The 19647-nt window shown below is 35.4% G+C and overlaps 2 protein-coding genes across 2 annotated transcripts; both read left to right on the forward strand.

The window, feature by feature from the left end:
• The first annotated feature begins 9497 nt into the window (after window positions 1-9497).
• On the forward strand, window positions 9498-11678 carry LOC140776705 (transcription factor MYB61-like). Its single transcript, XM_073120517.1, has 3 exons — window positions 9498-10018; window positions 10134-10263; window positions 10366-11678. The coding sequence occupies exons 1-3, from the start codon at window positions 9886-9888 to the stop codon at window positions 11351-11353; spliced, it is 1251 nt and encodes a 416-aa protein (XP_072976618.1). The 5' UTR covers window positions 9498-9885; the 3' UTR covers window positions 11354-11678.
• Window positions 11679-16929: 5251 nt separating this feature from the next.
• LOC140776099 (uncharacterized) lies at window positions 16930-18115 on the forward strand. Its single transcript, XM_073119674.1, has 2 exons — window positions 16930-17381; window positions 17702-18115. Exons 1-2 carry the CDS (start codon window positions 17033-17035, stop codon window positions 17785-17787), a joined length of 435 nt encoding a protein of 144 aa, XP_072975775.1. The 5' UTR covers window positions 16930-17032; the 3' UTR covers window positions 17788-18115.
• Window positions 18116-19647: the final 1532 nt, after the last annotated feature.

The raw sequence follows: 19647 nt of genomic DNA on the forward strand, positions 1-19647 counted from the left end.
GTTTTTCTCCTCTCTTCTCCGTCGGATTGGTAGCGGAAGATATGGATACCTCTACGTAATTTTATAATACGCATGATGCCAAGAATTAATGTACTAATTAGCTGTAGTTCTTAAATACCATCACTTTCTTCTCTCAATTTGCTAACTATCTCTTTCATTTATTTAATGCCATTGAAATAAACAATGACAAAGATTATGTTAATTTCAACTCATCAACACGCATGCAAACTAAACGAATGGATGAGTATATCAAACTGTAGGCTCTTTTAATTTGTTTACTATTTGCTTTATTGGATTAGTCAAATATGTCCTTTTCCATAGTTAATTTCTCCCTCCTAGAACTTGTCAGTATATAAACATAAAGATAACTAGATATCACAGCAAAAAGGCAGCGACGGAATGCAACGTTCACATCATCTTAAGAACGATCACACTAATTTCAATTCTACACGTGAAAGGGATCGGAAACAATTAAAGTGGAAGGAAACATACAAGAGTTATCTTGCAAGCATCCATGCATGCAGATAATAAACTATATATATATATATATATAGAGAGAGAGAGAGAGAGAGAGAGAGAGAGAGAGAGAGAGAGAGAGAGAATAGTTGATTGTTAGAAATGTAGACGTTTACGTTGAAGAACGCATGGAAAGTCTGTCCAAAGAACATAAATTTTAACAGTGTGTAGGTGCCATGTGAACCTCTAACAGGATCACACAAGGCTTATTTGATGTGGATAGCTAGCAGAACTGATAACCACGGCTAGCTACTTTGGATGAGATATTATTCCTGGATCTCTTGTTAAAGGTTTTAATGTACTATTAGGGTTAACTTTTTTAGAGAATAATTTGGATTGAACATATATAAAAGATGTATAACAGTTTAGAAAGGCATTGGTCAAAAGAGAATTTTAGGTTTTTTTTTCACATTACTATTTATCATATTATAATTATAATGTATTGTTGTAACTATGTAAATTTCTAATATATTCATATTCCATGCATGTCTTGCATGTCAAATAGCCTTAGCAAGTTGATCCTTGACTTTATTATAGAACATCCATTGCATGTTTTTAGGAATTTGGACTTTAGATCGTTTTGATAAAATAGAATTAATACCAAGTGGGAAGATAAAAAGAAGATAAAAAAGGCCAGTATGCCAAATCTACATGTATATTTTTTTAAACCAAAATGAGATTATAAATCAACTTTACTAAGCCAAAGAATCATTTATTAGGTATTTTATTTTCTAAATTATGAGAAGGTTTCTTAATAAGATCAGACCATGTGGGTTAAGTGTCGAGTCAAGTTGAGTCAAGTCAAATCGAATTGAGTTAGTTAATTAGATTTGTTTATTAAGCTCAATAGGGCGAATTGGACATGAAGCATTATGATTCTACTCCTTTAAATAGGAGTGCTCATGGATTGATCCAAATTTGGTTCGTAACAATGACATCAGAGCCATTGTTCCACGGTCAATGGTTAACACAAGATTGAAGAAGATGAACGAGGAGTGAGCAACCATAGAGAACAAGGAATTCATCTCCGTTTCTGTGAGGGTTTCTTCGACGGCACCACCACCACTAATAATTGTCGGTGATAAACCACCCACATGCGTGAAAGCATTGATAAAATCATTGAAGGAGAGCTCCAAGAGGATTGAGAAGGTGATCCAAGCCTTGATGGCAATCCTACTAGTCCAACATGACCATCGCGCTTGCTATTGCCACCTACCACGGCAGACCTGCCATCCACAAACACACCTTCAAATCATGAGAGAGGTGGAGGGAGATCCAACTCGTGGCCAAAACCCCTCTTCTAACAGTGGAGGAGACACCCCGTCACAATAGACCCAGGCCACCATCGTAGCAACACTAGAGCAACCAGAAGAAGCGGTTCTTGAGGCATCTTCCTTAGTCGCAGTAAAAAATAATGGCAGAATTGTTTTCCACCGGCAACGACCTAGGCCCTCTAAATCTAAGCCACAATCATCGACACCTTCCTTAGACCATCCACATTTAAACCGTGGCTTCCATTTATGCTAGTACCAACCGGAAGACCATTGTCAATGGCCATAATCAATGTAGCCAACCTGCGGCAAGTAGGCATGGGTGTGATGCTTCAACAACTGTCAGTAGCCACGGCTAGCTTCCTCGAGTCGACTACCAAGCAATGGTGGTCGCTATAGTAGTCGGGTGGCTGAACCCAATAGCCACCAACATAGGCAGCTACCCCTACATCGGGGTGGCTTCGTTAGGGCTTCTTATTGCCATTAGGGGCCGATGGACCAGTTAGCGATGCACCCTAGCCACCTTGCATTAGACCGAGCCCAAGCTCAATTTTTAGCTTCCACTGCCACTTGCCGCCACTCTGCCGTCGTAAGGACTCACCGAATGTTGACTGCGACTTGCTAACAATCTTGCCCAACTACCATCGCTGCCCATGCAACCCACGTGGCGCCCTTAGGCCAAAAAACTTTTTCAACCCTAGGATAAGAAGTTTTGGGCTATTAATTAGGAGAGATGAAGTGTACATATCTCGAGACGAGTTAAATTTTTATGAATTGATTTGACTAGCTTGCATGAACTAGCTAGGAACCCATGAATACAACTTGGGAAACTCAAGTATAAGCCTGAGAACAATTGGTGGAACAACCCGGTAGGCTCGCGTCAACTGATTGAGTCGGACCTGCATGCAAACCTATGGGCTTAGAAGCACGTCATGAGCCTAAAATCCAGCTCGTGTATTAGTTACCTTTAGGGCAAGGTGTTGGAAGAGTGGTATATTGATACAACCAATCATGTGGGTTAAGTTAGTTGAGTCAATTGATTCAAGTCGAGTCAAATTGAGTTTGTTAGTTAGATTTACTTATTACTTTAAATTTCAAATAAAGTGGATGTAAGCCCAACATGACGAATTGGATCTCATCCGTTATAATTCTACTCCTATATATAGGAGTAATCATGGATTGATTATTATTGTGGAATTGGTTATTAAGTTAAATTATTTTATTATCTCATCTTTATTTTTTATTATAGCTGTTAGATCTTTTTTTATCTTTATAAGTGTATATCATAATCTTCTATAAGTGACCATACATTACAGTCGTTCACCACCACTCTTGGTCGTCCGCCGCCCTATGATGACCTCCGCAACATTGGATAATTATAAATATGCTCTATTTCGATCTTATTTCACTGTTTTATTTTTAACTTTTTATCCAAACTCTGATTCATATGAAAATCAAATCCATTAGATCTGTAATTTGTGAGACTACCATATAATTTTCACATAATTTCTTACATCTAGATCAATTCAAATATGGTTTGTAACACTTTTATAATTAATTATATTTAATTTTTCAATTTAATATATAATCATAGATGGTCGTGCTAGTTGGTCGGCACGGGCCGATCGACACGGCAAGTGCTGGTCAGACACGGCTATGTGCCGTTCAGCACAGTCGCATGTCGATCATTGTGCCATGTGGAACCTTTTTTTTAAAAAAAATTTATTTTAGTTAATCATTATCAAATCAACTGATCAATTTATCATTTAAAAGGCTTAGATAAAATTGATGATAATGAGGCTAGAAATGATAATAATGATAGTGATAGTGATAATAATGACACTCAGTCTAGTGCAGTGATGATGGAAATGAGACATGTATTCCTATTACACAACTTTCTCAGAAAGGTATTGTATTTACAAAGGACTTAAGTCTGTAAGTAGCAGAACATTAAGAGAGGTGCACCTACACGATAATATGAGTTCATCATAATTATCATCATATCAATCACGCCCACATAATTAAAACACCATTATTATACTCTATATTCACAATCTACATATGCTTATGGTATATCTGCGCTTATCCGGTGATATTCATTTTCATGCATATTCAATACACATATTATATTATAGGAAAATTATAAAATTTCTATTTATACAAAGACTATGTGAGACGTTACAATGAGCAATACTATTAGTGAATGATTTTGAAGATTATTGACAATATTTAATGCAATATTATCATATTATCCTTGTGCTAACAAATGAAGTCTTTGATCCTCCTCGTCATTTTATGTTTAACTAGATATTAATTTTATTTATTAAATTATTATCAATTAATATTATGTCTTTAATTATATTATAGAGTATTCAATTATATTATAAAGTGTTCAATCATTAATATTAGTTTTAATAAATGTCTTCAACCATAGTATGTGTTTAATAATATTTATATTAATTGTTGCTTTATCTTTAAGGATAATGGTAACCCTATTATTAACTAGTTTATTTTTATTTATTAATTTCATAGTAATAGAAATACATGTCCTATCAAGATTGAGTTTGTAACTTGCTATCGTCTTGCCTAGCAGGCAAAGATCTATATCTAATCCTACTCACATTGGACCTAGTGCTTATGGTAGTTTGGCCAATAGTAAGTTAAGAAATATTGAACAAAATTGTGGGCGGGGGTTTTCGAGGAATACAAAGAACCTCATTTTTTTTCTAAAATAATCTAAAGATAAAACATTATAATCTAGGTTTAAAACCTTTAACATATATATATATATATATATATATATATATATATATATATATATATATATATATATATATATATTTAAACCAAAAACCAAAGATTGACATATCGAATATCTAAAAACATGTGGCATGTAGTGGTGTGCCACTAGCATGGTGGGGGCGTGCTTAGGCGTGCCGCTCGGCACGTGTTGTGCTGATGGTGGCATGACCATTGTTGCATTTAATTAAGTGCATATATTTTCTATAGTCAATGCATATTTTGTTATAATATTGTGCACATAATTTACATATGCAATGCACACTAGAGTCTATTATTTTAAATCAAAAAATCAAATAAAAGTCTTAGATTATGAGCTTGGGGCAAATTTGACCTCGTTTATTTTAGGAATAAGGTCAATTCTAGAAAATGTATTCATTTTTATTATTCTTAAATTAAGGTATTTATTCTAGAAATTACTATTTTTATGTTCACTTGTATTCTATAATAAAGGTATAATAATTAATTTTGATGTGATATAAAGTGAAGAAAATGATAAAAAAAAATATTTTATTTTTTTTGAAATAACTATAAATATCTTTTGATTTGATATAAAGTAGGTTGATGGGATAAATATCAAAAGTAAATTAATAATTAAGTTAGTATATAGTATAAGATGTAATTCTCGTGCAAAAAAATATATCAAATATTATTATCAGTTCTCATAAAGTTACGGAAGAATTCAAACTCATGACCGACAGATATGGACCAGTAGGACTCAGACCACCGAGATATAGTGGTTGGCCTTTTATTAAATAATTTTAGTTATGAAAATTATAGTTAAGGTATTAATTCATCTCAATACCATCATATATCATTTGCCTATAGTTTGAAATTGTTATAGAAACTTAACCAAAGAGAGGTAAAATATAATTTTCCATTTTAGCTCCACCAGCATCTTGCATAAAAAGCTATCCTTTCTAATTCCCACTTGTAAGAAAAGAAAAAAAAAATACCACCTTCATTGATGATGTAAGAGACTTAATAGATGCATGGAAAATGACGTAGTTTAAAATAGATTGACCTGCAACTTGGTCTCCAATCTTACACGTTATCATTAAGGATAGCCACGTAAAAACACGTAAGGATACAATTCTAACATGCACTCAAGTTTCTTCTTCCTTGATCCAGACTAACCTTTTGCATGAAGAAGACTTGTCTATGTGCATGCAAGTATTGCAATGCTTGGCGTTGGTGTGGCCAGTGATAAGAGTTACAGTTGGGCAACATGCATGGCTCGATAGGTGCCACTTCTACATCGGAGGGATAAAAAGATACCAGTGTCTACATGCAACGAAAGTTTCAACTTGACTAGAGATATCTTACGGTTAGGGTTATATATATAAGAAAATATCTTAAGAGATGGATCTATCCCATGCTATCGATTAAAAGAAAAAAAAAAGTGAAAAGATACTCACAGACATAGATTTTTATGTAGAAAAATTTTAAATCAAGGGGAAAAAAAATATGGATCCAAATTCGAATCGGAATCAATCGTTAATATCTGTTATAGTTACGAAAAACTTACATATTACTCGTCGATCTATATGGTTCAGTATGTAACAATGTTGCTAGATGCATTGCTTTCCGTGATAGATTTCAAACCTCAAATGAACTTTGAGGTTAGTACTTCCATCTTAGTAACCCTTGAGATATAATTATTCCAGCTTTGATATAGATGTATTGAGATGGGAATAACTCAACACATTCCATGTAAAGCTAAGAGGTGATATTCAATAGTCTCCAAATGATAATAAAAAAAGGTATTATATTGCTTTTAGGGTTATGTAAAAAAACTCCTTAACTAGATAAAAGATTCATGATGACATTTAAATGCGACCAATTCGTATTCAAACACGATGATTTAAAATCTAAACTTTCGAGCCCATTTAATCCATGTTTGAATATCATTATGAATGCCCGCAACTCCCACAGATATGGTCTCTGCATTTAAGAATATTCTTAATTGTGTTTGAACATCTTGTGAAGGCCTTGCGAACTATACACCTTCAATAAATCAATATTCTCCAATTTTTGCTTTGATTTTCTTCCGCCAACATTCATAACAACTTGTGCAATGCTCCTACAAAGATTTTCTACATTTTTAACACATTTTGAAATATTTTGAAACATATGGTAAATTACCTAAACCATACAAACAGTACTATTTCTCACCTCTATAGGAGCAAATGTTCCCCCTTTTGAAAATATGGACAAATGCTACATATCTTAGGGCAGTTATTGGTGACTTTGTCTAAGGAATGTTAGGGTGAGGATTGGAATTTAAACTTGCTCCATGAGAATCATGTGTGCATAATTAATTAAAAATTATTAGTCTGCAAATTTGATCGAGGTTGAGAAACATCACCTCCAAGTGTAATGCATAATTAATCACAAATTTCAGGAGGTCATAACCTATATATATATATACTGCCGACATGCACCACGGGTTTTATTGGAAAGTTTTAAAAAACTAAGTGAAGTTAATTATATAATTTGAAATTAAATATAATGTTATCTAACATATATGATATTCTTTTCATGGTGTTAATATATATATTATTATTTGAATAGACGAACGTATACATCTTGAAAGGCTTCCAAAATATACTAGCAAATAATCCATGAGGATTTGAATTCTTTAAGGGTTGTTCGATGGTCAGCATAACATAGAAATCAAAGTTGTCCAGTCTCACTCGTGAATGACATAAGGAGGTCGTGTGCAAATCTAAAGGAGCACGTTGTGAAAGAATATAAATATAAATATTATATATTATGATAGTAAGTTAACACGAGTTAACCCGGTTTCATCCGTGAAGTCTCGAGAGGAAGATAAGTGATAGGAGAAGAAAATATGATTGATTACACAAATTAGAGTTTTTATAGCACATGCGATACCATTATACGGGAATATTTTAATTATCAATAGAGAGGTGAAATAGATAATTATTAAGTTTAAAGATTCCTTATATTTTATCCTTATTATGAAAAATATCATCCTTTGATTTTTTTTTGTCTTTTTCTTGCAAATTGACTCCTCATTTGTTCATGTATATTTGCAAAAGAAAAATACCGCCTGCTATTAGTTTATAAAAACTATCCTCTGTACTATCATCATTTTCTATATACACTTTTTAAACTTCTTTTTTATCACATAAACCGTTCGAACTAAAAAAAAAAAAAAAATTGGTGTAGAGGTTTATAGTAGTTTTCTTTTCTTAGTTCTTCAATGTAGTATATGTGAATATTTTTCTTTGTTCGGGGGGGGTGTATTTGTATGCGAGTAATAAAATAATTCAGGCAGTGTATGTAAAAAATCCTTTTTTTCTTTTCTTTCTAAAACATCATTTTTAATTTCTCATACCGTTCGACAAAATTAGAAAGAAAAGAAAACCTAGTACTTATATAATCGGTGTTCGTTATTGCGATTAAGCCCTTGAAGGAGTCTTAACTCTTTTAAGTGACCCAAACCTTAGGTTAAGGAGCCCTAAGTGTAATTTTCCAAGAAGTTTCTATATCCAATTTTTCCCCTACCCAAAAAGACTAGTCCACCACCATAAGGATAGCTCTTGATGATATTTTGTCCTCCTAGGGGTATTTTGGTCATTCTACACACAAGGGGCAAAAACAAAAAGGAAGTGCTCATCTAGGTGGTTAGCACAAATGCGGGCCCACTAAAGCCCATTTATCCATTGATCATCTTTCGTGCGGCGGATCGGCATTCTCCCGCGGGCGAAGATCAATCAGGACCGTCCAAAAAAATACTAAACGCCATTTTAGGACCACAGGAGCTTTATCTCATGCCAAGGAGAGCTAAAAAATAAATAAATAAACTTATGGCATATAACAAAATTATACATCACAAATAATAATAATAATAATAATAATAATAATAATAATAATAATTAGACCCCCAACTTGTATTCTAATTTCCAGCTGTTTAAATTAACTACGTTAATTTATGACCAAGGATATCATTTCTTAATTTCTTGTAATATAAGGAGTATTACTGGAAAATTTGTCATTTTTGGGAGACAATTAGACAAGGAAGGCGTCTAGGATGATAATATTAAAAAGAAAAAAATTAATCTAATAAATGTTTATTAATAACGTCTCATTTTATTTTATCTCAGTTTGTGTTCCTGTTCACATGAGCAGAATCACAATAATTTGGACTTTTAATCATTGATGGAGAATATAAACAAAAGAAGCAGCATGTTGAGTACCTCTCACCTTATTTTATTCTAATTATTTCGACATCCATATCTTTGAGTCTTCTTGATAATAATGAGTTCCAGAAGTGTAGCCAAAAAAGTTCTACCTCATATTTCTTGCAAGTTATCGCTTTCATATTCAAACTACTCAGCATGTTTTCTTATATATATATATTATTATTATTATTATTAAGCTAAAGTTTTTGAGGAATGATATTTGTTTACAAAGCAAGGGGTTTTATTGGAGTGGATGAGTCTAAAGAACAAATTACGAGTATATGAGCATATGTTTAGTTATTTGTATAAATTCTCCTTATCATAAGATGTTTGTTCTTTTAAGTAATTTAATTTTCTGGGAAAAATCTTAAGAAAAAAAGAATGTAAAAAGAAATCCACAGAATAACTCAAGACTTAATTACGACACTCCTTTTTCCAAGTACGTCGTTATTTCTGCATGTGTTTCTCGCGGCGAAGAATATAAAACTGAGTCAAAAAAGTAAAGCTAGTTACCTTGTTCAGTGACAGTATACTAATTGCCTGATATGTATGACTACTACCTCTTTGCTTCTTTTCTACTCCTTTTAATGCAATGGAAAAATATTCAGACCAATTGCCCCCATCCCCAACCACTGGTATACCAGACATTACTTGTCACAAAATGATGAGAAGAAAGCTATCTACAGACATAAAACTCCACAAGAAATCCAACCCCAAATCACCCACCTGCTAGATAAAAAGGTAAGAAAAAGAGGGAAGAAGAGCTCTTTTCAATCCCCCACCAACTTTGAGCCTGACCCTTCTCTCTCTCTCTCTCTCTCTCTCTCTCTCTCTCTCTCTCTCTCTCTATTCTACTCTCTTTATAGTTCCAGACCCTTCCCCTATCTTAATTCCATTCCCTGCTCCACTGCTACTTGCAGTCCTCTGCATTCCCCACACCACTCCCAAGAGGCCAATCAATACCAAACTCTATAAAAATCAATGTACAACCCTTCCTTTGGCCACAATTCACACAAAGTGGTGCCCAAATCTCTGTCTTGATAAAGCACCTGACCCCAAGTGCCTGCAGCTAGCCCCCAACGCCAGAAATGGCAAGGCATTCCTGCTGCTACAAGCAAAAGCTAAGGAAGGGGCTGTGGTCTCCTGAGGAGGATGAGAAGCTAGCGGAGTACATCACCAAGTATGGCCATGGGTGCTGGAGCTCTGTGCCTAAGCAAGCAGGTCATACTCCCTGTACTGTTATACTCTTAATGCATTTCTGTCAAGATTTACAGAGGAAAGAGAGAGAGAGAGCGCGCGAGAGAGAGGAATTGAGTTGGAATTTGTTGTTGTTCAGGTCTTCAGAGATGTGGGAAGAGCTGTAGACTTCGGTGGATAAACTACCTGAGGCCTAATCTAAAGAGAGGTGCATTCTCGCAGCAAGAGGAGGACCTTATAATTGAGCTCCATGCAGCGTTAGGAAACAGGTAAGAGTAATAATTCTCTTTTCTCAACTCTTCTCCAATTCACTTCCAAATTCTTCAAGGCCTTCAGCTGGATATAATTCTCTTCTGCAACCGCACCATCAGGTGGTCTCAAATTGCGGCGCAGCTGCCCGGAAGGACAGACAATGAGATCAAGAACCTCTGGAACTCCTCAATCAAGAAGAAGCTGAGGCAGATAGGCATTGACCCGAGCACCCACAAGCCGATATCCGAGACCACAGGCGGCGGGGAGAAGGGGGCGCCCGCCGACAGCGGGAAGTCTTCTGCGTCCAGCGACGGCGACCTCCCCTCGCCTCCTCCTAAGTCTCAACCTGCAGGCATGCCAATGCCAGTGTTCGATAGATTTGGTTGTGAGAGGTCAACCACAAAGAATTCACTGATACCGATGAAGGAACTCTTCCTAGACCGGTTCGTCGCCGGCCATGATAGCTCGTCGAGCTGCGGCTTATCGGATTCTCTGGGCTATTCCTTTCTCCCAGTGTTAAGTTATGGCTCCAAGTGTGGTGGCAACCAGATGACTCCTATTAAGCTAACAGCTGCACACGATCAACTCCTGTGGCTTGATCAAAATGTTATGAATTCTGAGCTCAATTACAGCAGTACAACCACTGCAATTCCATCAGTTTCAAGCTCAATTAAGCCAGTTCTCAGTCAGTTGCCAAGCTCTAATAGTATTAGCAGCATGGCATATTGGGATGCTGCTAATCCTAGCACCAGTAGTGGGAGCAGTGGGAATAACAGCAGTGAATTTGAGCTGCAGAGCAACAGTTCCTTCTTCGACAGTGGCATGTTTCCGTGGTTGGAATTAGGCTCAGATAGAGATTCTCATCTCCAACTCGACGGCGAGCCAGAGGACATCAAATGGTCAGAATACCTTCACGGTTCCTTCCCTATATCCGCGGCAATTGATTACCAAAACCAGTCTATGTATGATGACATCAAAGCTGAAAGCGAATTCGCAGTCGGAGGATTAGATACCGGACATCAGAATCAGCAGCATCTCCATGTTTCAGAAATTTACGACAAGGATATACAAAGAGCATCTTTGGCTGCCAAAGAATTTCCAATCTGAAAAGGAGTTGTGATAACAAAAAAAAAAAAAAAAAAGTTCCTCTGATTTCTCATGTACAGAATTATGCATGCATGATGACATAAAACGTCATAACCTCTTCAGCTTTGACGAGCAGTGCTGAATGATCAAGCTCAACCATCTCTGCCCTTGGAGTAATGGGGCCAAGTGCAGAATAAAGCTTGCAATCTTTAGTCGTCTTTTCACTTTTTCTTTCTTTCTTTTTTGTTGTTGGATTGCAAATTTACAAATTGCTGTTTTACTTTGTAAGAACACTAAATATTTGCTTTTGGTTTTATTGGGTCTTAATCTATTTCTCCCTTGCTTAGCATCAATAGCACTAAAGTAGCAACATCGTTGCATGTCACTGGTCATCAAGAAGGCGAATATTTTGAGTGAATTTATTGAATGTTCCTGTGAAGTTAGCATCAATTGCTGTCCACGTATTGTTTACTCATCCGATAGCTACTCGCTCAATCTCCACTTCATTAAAAGGCTTTACAGACAAGCAAAAGAGGTGCTAATTATTACTGTCAAGCGAATCTGTCATCCTCCTACCAAAGAAAGCAAGCAAATCTATCAAAGATAAAGTGTCGATCTATTCATTTTACCTAATAGAAGGAAGATTGTGACCCTTAATTTTCTGATTACCATAAGGCTGGCATGTGGTAGAGCCACCCTTTTAGCTCTAGGCAATATCTTAACACCCACTTCAGACTAGAAAGAGAGATTTGCTAATCAAGAGAAATCTTGAGAGGAACACTTAATGCCCCACTTCTGATAGTGAGCTTGGTCTGGTTTGCATGGTTTTTATCGTCTACCGCAATGTCGTCGATGGATTGTTTAGACTTAGGAAATCTACAGCGACAATCTTTTTCTTTCTCTTGTCCTCCTAAAAAAGTACATGAACTGAATTATTGGAACAAAAAGTACATGAACTGCATTATTGGACGTTTCTTCTGATTAGAACTAATGCATCATTCAATAAAGAAGACAAGACTTTAGACAAACTACCCAAATGATTCTCTTTTAATCTTTGAGGTAACAAGTTAGCGAATGCAACTTGTCTGAAGCATATATATATGTACTAAATTAAACATTTGGTTAGCATCAGGAGTACTGAAGGAATAAACCTTATAAAATAACACCAGGAAAAATCCAAAATGAGTTATGCTAATGAAAGATTATTGTCCTTCTTAATACAAGACCAAGTCTAGATTGAAACAAGAAATATATGGAGAGATAGATGTATTAGGTAGAATCACTAACCAAGACCAGACTACATGCATGGATGAAAAGTAATTGTTCAAGAGTCGATTCAATTTTATTTTTTTTGTTTAATTTCTTATATATATACTTAAGTTGTATCCAATCCCTAATCCTAACTCTTTATCCTTTTCTCAAATTCCTTTTTCATTGTTCTCCCTTCTTCCTCTGTTCAAATGGAAGAGAGATGATATACCTTGGCTTGTGCTTAAATCTTAACTTTCAAATGGAAAGAGGTGATACGATGAAATGCAACGGCTTGTTCCATTCATAATCCAGCCATGAAAATAGGTAAAAAGTATCATCAACCCTCATTATCCTTCTCTGTTCACTTCACACTCTTGTTAAAATGTTTGTCATCTAGCTTCCATTTGCTAGTACCATAAACCCTCCTAATCCACAAAAAATATTATCTTGTTAAAATGTCTTCAGTGGAAGTGGCTTAATCATACTTATTATCGTGTTAGAAATTAATTAATCATGCCATATTAATGTACTATATAATATTCATAATGAAAGCATCTCACCAGTAAGGAATCCAAATCTTCTCATTGATCATATTAGATCTATCTGATAGCTATTAGAACCCTTACCTGAGGGGGCATATTACATCTCTATAAACATACAAATTACAACAATGTAACAAAGACAAGCAATAGAGTCTAATCAATTTATATTCTGTGTGTCTTTGTTTTATATGAACACGACCCATTTACTAAATAGATTACATCAATCTTGTCATGTCACTAATTTAATAAGCATATCATGTTCGTATTTTAAAATTCCAATTCATTTAATAAAGAGGGTCCAATGTGCTCACTTGTCGAATCATTTGCTTGGGCCTAGGCCTGACTCGTGCCAAACTCAAAGATCATTTAAGTTGGTATATGGATTGAGAAACTTGAACCCCAATGGAGGAGAGAGGATAAATCCAATCATAACCGAACAATCCCAATTGAAGGGAAGACTGAGGTTTTGTCCCTTAAACTCGGCCCAGCTCCAAGCGAGCATCTACCGTCGAGCCAAATGAGCACCTCTAAATAAGTCGAGTTACATGTTAGCATGACCTTGACCTAATCTATACCCGATTCTACTTAAATCAACCTAAACCTGACCAGATTGTCTCTCCTAAACCTCTCGGAGTGGATTCAATTCTAGGTATATTGATTTGTAGGATGTGGTATGGTAAGGAGTATGATAACATATGCGGGGGTTTGTTCTTGGCTGGATTAATTAGGTTATTATTGTTGATCGCATTGTTTGGTACCACATTAGTTTTCCTATGAAAATTGATATTATATTTAACATGAAGGATAGGTAGGTTGCTATGGCCCAAGTTTCATATACATCTTTCACCTCTCTCTCCAGGCCCAGCCTAAGTGACCTCCTTTCTTTTGGGTTAGCCTTTTGGTATATATATATATATATATATATATGATAGGCCAGGCCCACTCCAAGCCCGAACTCTTTAAAAAAGTTTGTGGGTCTCTGTTGCTAGTCCTACGTTCAGTGTATTATTTGCTTTCGATATGTCTCATGAGATTATGCTGCGATTAGTGGTTTTAATTTTCCAATCTTATATCAGTTTTTTCAAACTGCCTTCATCCTTAAGCTGCAATTGACTGTGGCAACCCAATTAGATTTTTGGTGACATTTGGAGTAATTTTAGGGGTGTAATCGATTCTAGCTTTTTTATCCTAGATTTATGATCAAGCTTTATAAATTTAGCTTAAATTGAAATTGTTAGGCTTTTAGTATTGGCAGATGTGTAAAATATATTTAAAGAGTTTTTATCTATGTATATGAGTATTTATATAAGTGTCAGTAAGATTTAGTTTAAAGATTTTCGAATTTTGAACAAATAAGTTATGTTGTTTGAAGTGTGTTTAAAAATACCGACTTCCAAGTTATAGAGACATAATTTCGATCCTTTAAATGCGCCCCAGAAAACGGTTAAAGTCATTCAAAGATATAAATGCATAGTTTTGACCGTTTAAACGCACTTGGCAACTGTTTAAAGATACAAAAATTCAAGTCAAATTGTTTGAACGGAATGAAATCTAGAAACTTGTGAGACTTAATTAGATTAGAATTTGACCTTGTCTTTATAAGATATATATGGCTTAGGATGCTCTAACCCTAAGTGTCGTTGATTATTATTTTGAGAAGACATTTTTTAAGAAACATTGATATTCACTGATAGGGATCTTCTTTTTACCATCATCTATATATGAAAGGATTCGTTTTAACCACCACCAAGATAGAAGATAAATTTTGAGGGTTATTGTGTTTGAAAATCAATCACGGAAAGTAATGAATCACGCGATCAAGTGATCAAGGCTGTATCAAATAAAGTTGTGAGATTGACAAGCTATCTATAAGTCAGGATTGTAAACTGTTATAATTTATTAGTGATTAGTTTAGTCCAAGTTTGGACTCGTAGTCTACATAAAAATCTTGATTTTTATTACTTTTGCTTGATTCATTGATTGCTATTGCGTATTTTGGTTTACTTAATCAAAGGGTTGAGAATCATGCCTAGGGTTTAAAGATACACACGGATACATTTTCTCATAAATTATTTCAATTTGAGTTAATTTTGAGTCAATTCCAAGCTCAAGCTTAAATGATCCCATCAATGATCTTTTTTAAGCTTCAACCAATTCAAGCCAAATTTCAAGCTTTGATTAAACTTGAATGAAATTAAGTTTAATTTAGGCTTAAATCAAACTTAAAATAAGATCTAATTAAACTATAGAAATATAAATTAATAGAAATCTCTACGTATTTGAAAAGTAAAATTTAATAACATCGGAGTATATAACAATCCATTTAAATAAATTTTAGAATATAAAAAATAATAATATAATACAATATAGAAAATATTACACATATTATATCTATACATAATATTTTCGAACCTATTTTGAAGATCAAGCTCAGCTAAGCTCAATTTCTAGTCGAGCTTGATCGAGCCGAGTAATAGCCGGCTCGGCTCGGCTCGGCTTGATTATCTTAATATTATTTTGGTTGCAATGCAATTAATATTAGTTTAGACATTCTTCATGAGCCTCTTGCAAACACGGTTTTGGTCTCGCTTGCTTGGCATTTATCATTAATTTGAGACCAAGTCAATAGTTGGTTGGTTGGTTAGCAAAAGGTGAGCTTAGGGATAATCTTGTTAAATCAGATGATCAAACAAAAGATTAAGAAAATACTCTTTCTTATTTTATTTTTTCTTATTGAAACAATGCTCTATTATTATTTGTATCTTATCATATATGAATATTCTTTTAGTTCAATCTATAACTTTAAAGAGTTTTATCATATGAATATTTAATGCCTAAAAAAGTATTATGCAGTTTGTTTGCTTAATAGTCAATCAACATGTAGATCATAGATTTATTAACTTAATTATAGATGTTTAACGACCAATGTTCTTGGCTGTAAGGATAAGCTAAAAAATAAAAAGAGCAATGATTCGATACTTATTCGTAAATTATGAATAGAAGGTTAGATATAAGTTAGCTTCTTAAGATACAGTGACACTTAGGCTAAAACTATGTGCTTCAAACTGTTATACTACCAAGCTGCTTTCTTTAAGTTAACCGTATCGTCAAACCATCAACTGACTCGAATCGTTAAGCAAAATTATTAAATAATTATTTAGACTTAGAGTCAATCATATAACATACGTACTGACTCTGGTGTATTAAAAGTAGATATTGATAGAATGAGAGTGTAAATGATACTAAATTCAAAGCATAAGGCATATCCTGAAATTTTCCTTTCACAGCGAGCACGTGTACGTGTTTGATTGGATCATGTTGCTGGACCGGGACAAAAACAAAACACCAAACTTTCGCAAACAATCTGAGCACACGTGTCCTTTATATTCACCTCATGATCCTAGTACTTGGAAGCACGCGTCGAGAGCTCTATGTGCGGACGTCGACACGTCCTCCTAGTGGGACCGGAGCACTGGCCCCAGGATAAGAACTCCAGCTCATTGACCATTCTAAATTAGGCCACGTATGCATTTGAGCGGGCCCCGCCCCCCCTGAAAAGCCGAACCGGTCGTGTTGATGTCGGTGCTTGATGACGCCAACGCTACGGTCCCTCTCCATTTTGACCGTCGGCTTGACGAGCCAACGAGACGTGGAATTATCGGTGCTGTGATCTTAACGACGACAATAGAGAGTTTTTAAAAGATTCTGACACTTATTAATGAACAAATAGCACACTAGAGATTGTGTTATAAGGGGTAGTTCCGTAAATTAAATCCAGGAACGACGATAAATAGTCCGCATCAAACTCTCTCCATTCATTCAGATAATCTCTCTCTCTCTTTCGTATCCCTCTATCACCAATCTCCATCTCTAATACACTCTAAAGTTGGGTCAAAGAACCAAAAGAATGGCGTCCTACGAGGCAACAGTGATCAGTACCATTAACGAAGACGAGGAGGAGTCAGCGTCGCGACCCGGGACGCCGGACCGGCGGAGCTCTGTGGCGGCGTCGAGCAAAGGCTATGCGAGCGACACGGAGGTGCGGTGGTTGCTTTCCGGCGGCGAGAGGCGGTGGCGGCGGCGGAGGAAGCACGTGGTGTTGCAGGCCGGGCATGTGTGCATGGACGTGGAGGAGGTGAAGGCATGCAGGGATCTCGGCCTGGGGCTGCCCTGCGATATGAGGGTCCAGATCACTTGCGTAGATGATACCGACGGCCGCGATTCGCCCGGCGATGGGTGGGGGATCTCCGGCCCTGGTAATATAATAGCTTTAATATTTGTATCTCCTCTGGTTTTTCCTTGTTTTAAAAGAAGGGATAATTATAAACAACATCTCAACTATCGCATTCTGAACTTTTTCCACTATCCTTTACATAGATTTTTAAGTTACCTAGATTATCCGAAGTAAGAATTTTCTTTAGATCAAGGTCAAATCAAGAGGTAAATATATAAAAAAAAAGGGTAATAATTCAGGAGCTAAGTGTAATTAAATTAAAAAAATTAGAAACTTTGTACTATTTTCCTTGATATATATACATATAAACATATATATAATCTTATGCTCTTTTTGAAGCAGGGGATGATCCAAAAGAGGTGAAGGAGAGGCTCAAAACGTGGGCTCAGGCGGTGGCGCTGGCGTCCGCCTCCCGTCTCGGTAGCTGAAGCCCCTGCATTCATGCATATGCATGAGCAAAATACACGTAGAATAATTTGAGTGCTAGCTAGTTTATTTTCTTAGTTTGAAGTAGCATCTTTGATGATTGTTCCCTTGTATGAACTCTCACTGGGAGTAGGCCAGATAGAAGTCCAGATTGTTTGATCGAGTTTGTGCTTTGAGATCTCCGTTTGTGGAGTTGTCAGATTATTTTTTTGTAATATATGTTTGCAATTTCCTGTACGAAAAACTATATTTGATGGATATAGATAAATTATTGTGTATGAGAATGAACAGTACATTTGAATGGATAGATAATACCGTGTTTAATATGAAGAGGATCGAAGAATATTTTTTTATAACCTATATAAATTAAAGAGAGTGAAGATTATCTCGTCTTAGAGAAAAGAGAATAGATTATTCTTGTCATCACGAGAGCTGCAGTGTGAGGAATTTAGAGTGTCTGCATCTATCCATCTACGTCAATATCTTGCAGGAGTTTTAACTTATTTAGTTCTAACCGAGTTGATAGCACTGAGAGTATTTTATTATAAGATTTAGCGAGTAAAAGAACTTTAATTATTAGTGTCTGAGTGGTGGGATGAATTGTAAGTTATATTATGTCCACAAAGATGATCCGTATGTAAAAATCTTGTGGTGTTTGTCGCAATCATCTTGAGTTTTCTATCTCGTTTATTATTTACTGCCTTTTGCTATATAATCTAAGTAGATTAACTTAGAAAATCACATCCTAGATCCCATCAAGTGATGGGATTTGTTCCCTTCTACATGGGATGGGATGATTTGGTGTTTATATTTGTTGACTTTCTTGCTTTCTTGTAAAGATAGGTCAACAATGTTTAATGCTACTTTTTCTTTTTACAAATTTTCTTTAATTTAAAAGCCCATATGCGAATGACTTTATTATACACAAAAAAACAGTAAAAAGATAATACAATGACTCTTAAACAAGTCGCACAACTTACTTAGCAATCATCGACGACAAACAACATAGTGGGTTTTACTTATCGAGCAAACAATGTTTCTGCTCATAACTTGTCCTGCGACTCCCTATCATCTAGGAGCTCACAGGTTGATATAATTCTCGTGCCGCAAGCGCATTCTTGATATTGAAATGAAATCGCTTACTACGGTCATTCTCTCAATAAAAGAAACAACATAATGAGTTTCCAATTGGTAACAAAGAGCTAATCAGATTCTTGATTTCCACATTTATACAACTAACTGTGAAGCAGCATTCATCAGAGGCATCTATTCTAGATAGCCTTGCATTTGCTAATGAAATTAATCCAGAAAGGCTACCAGAATACAAGACGAGTCATTCATTTACAATAGCATTGCTGACATTTCTGAAGGTTCTAAACAAAGCAATCCTGATTACAAGATTTCCAGAGCGCTGCTACTGCAAGAAGTGGAAATGCAAAGTAGGAAAATAAGACTTATTGCAATTAAAAAGTTGAGATGAAAGAAGAGGTGCAACAAGAAGCCTATAACTACTAAAATAATCAAGTTAGACATGTTAATTAGTTTATAACCTGAATCCAATTAGACTAAACCTAAACTTATTTAAAAGTAGGGTTATCTTATCGAGTTCTATGATTGGATTAACTTTACCACCCTGGGGTAACTCACTTAATAAGCGGGTTGTACTAGTGTTTAATAATTTTGACTCATTTAATAAAAGTGTTTTGTGTTTTTGCAACATCATGACCCAACTCAATTGCCTCCCCTAACGACAAATAAATATAAAAGTAACAACTTTTAAATCTATGGAATCTAAAGTTGTAAGACAACATTATCCCTACCATGGTGCAGAGCTGCCACCCACCCTGCACACACAATTAACA

The sequence above is a fragment of the Typha angustifolia genome, chromosome 14 (genome assembly GCF_048772165.1).
Source record: "Typha angustifolia cultivar Huaian chromosome 14, ASM4877216v1, whole genome shotgun sequence".
In the NCBI taxonomy this organism is placed as follows: domain Eukaryota; kingdom Viridiplantae; phylum Streptophyta; class Magnoliopsida; order Poales; family Typhaceae; genus Typha; species Typha angustifolia.

Bases quoted from the DNA above. Each gene is read 5' to 3' on its own strand.
- LOC140776099 (XM_073119674.1), top strand. From the start codon at position 17,033: ATGGCGTCCTACGAGGCAACAGTGATCAGTACCATTAACGAAGACGAG. The intron at 17,382-17,701 runs GTAATATAATAG...TTTTTGAAGCAG, and splicing joins GTGGGGGATCTCCGGCCCTG to GGGATGATCCAAAAGAGGTG.
- LOC140776705 (XM_073120517.1), top strand. From the start codon at position 9,886: ATGGCAAGGCATTCCTGCTGCTACAAGCAAAAGCTAAGGAAGGGGCTG. The intron at 10,019-10,133 runs GTCATACTCCCT...GTTGTTGTTCAG, and splicing joins CTCTGTGCCTAAGCAAGCAG to GTCTTCAGAGATGTGGGAAG. The intron at 10,264-10,365 runs GTAAGAGTAATA...CCGCACCATCAG, and splicing joins CATGCAGCGTTAGGAAACAG to GTGGTCTCAAATTGCGGCGC.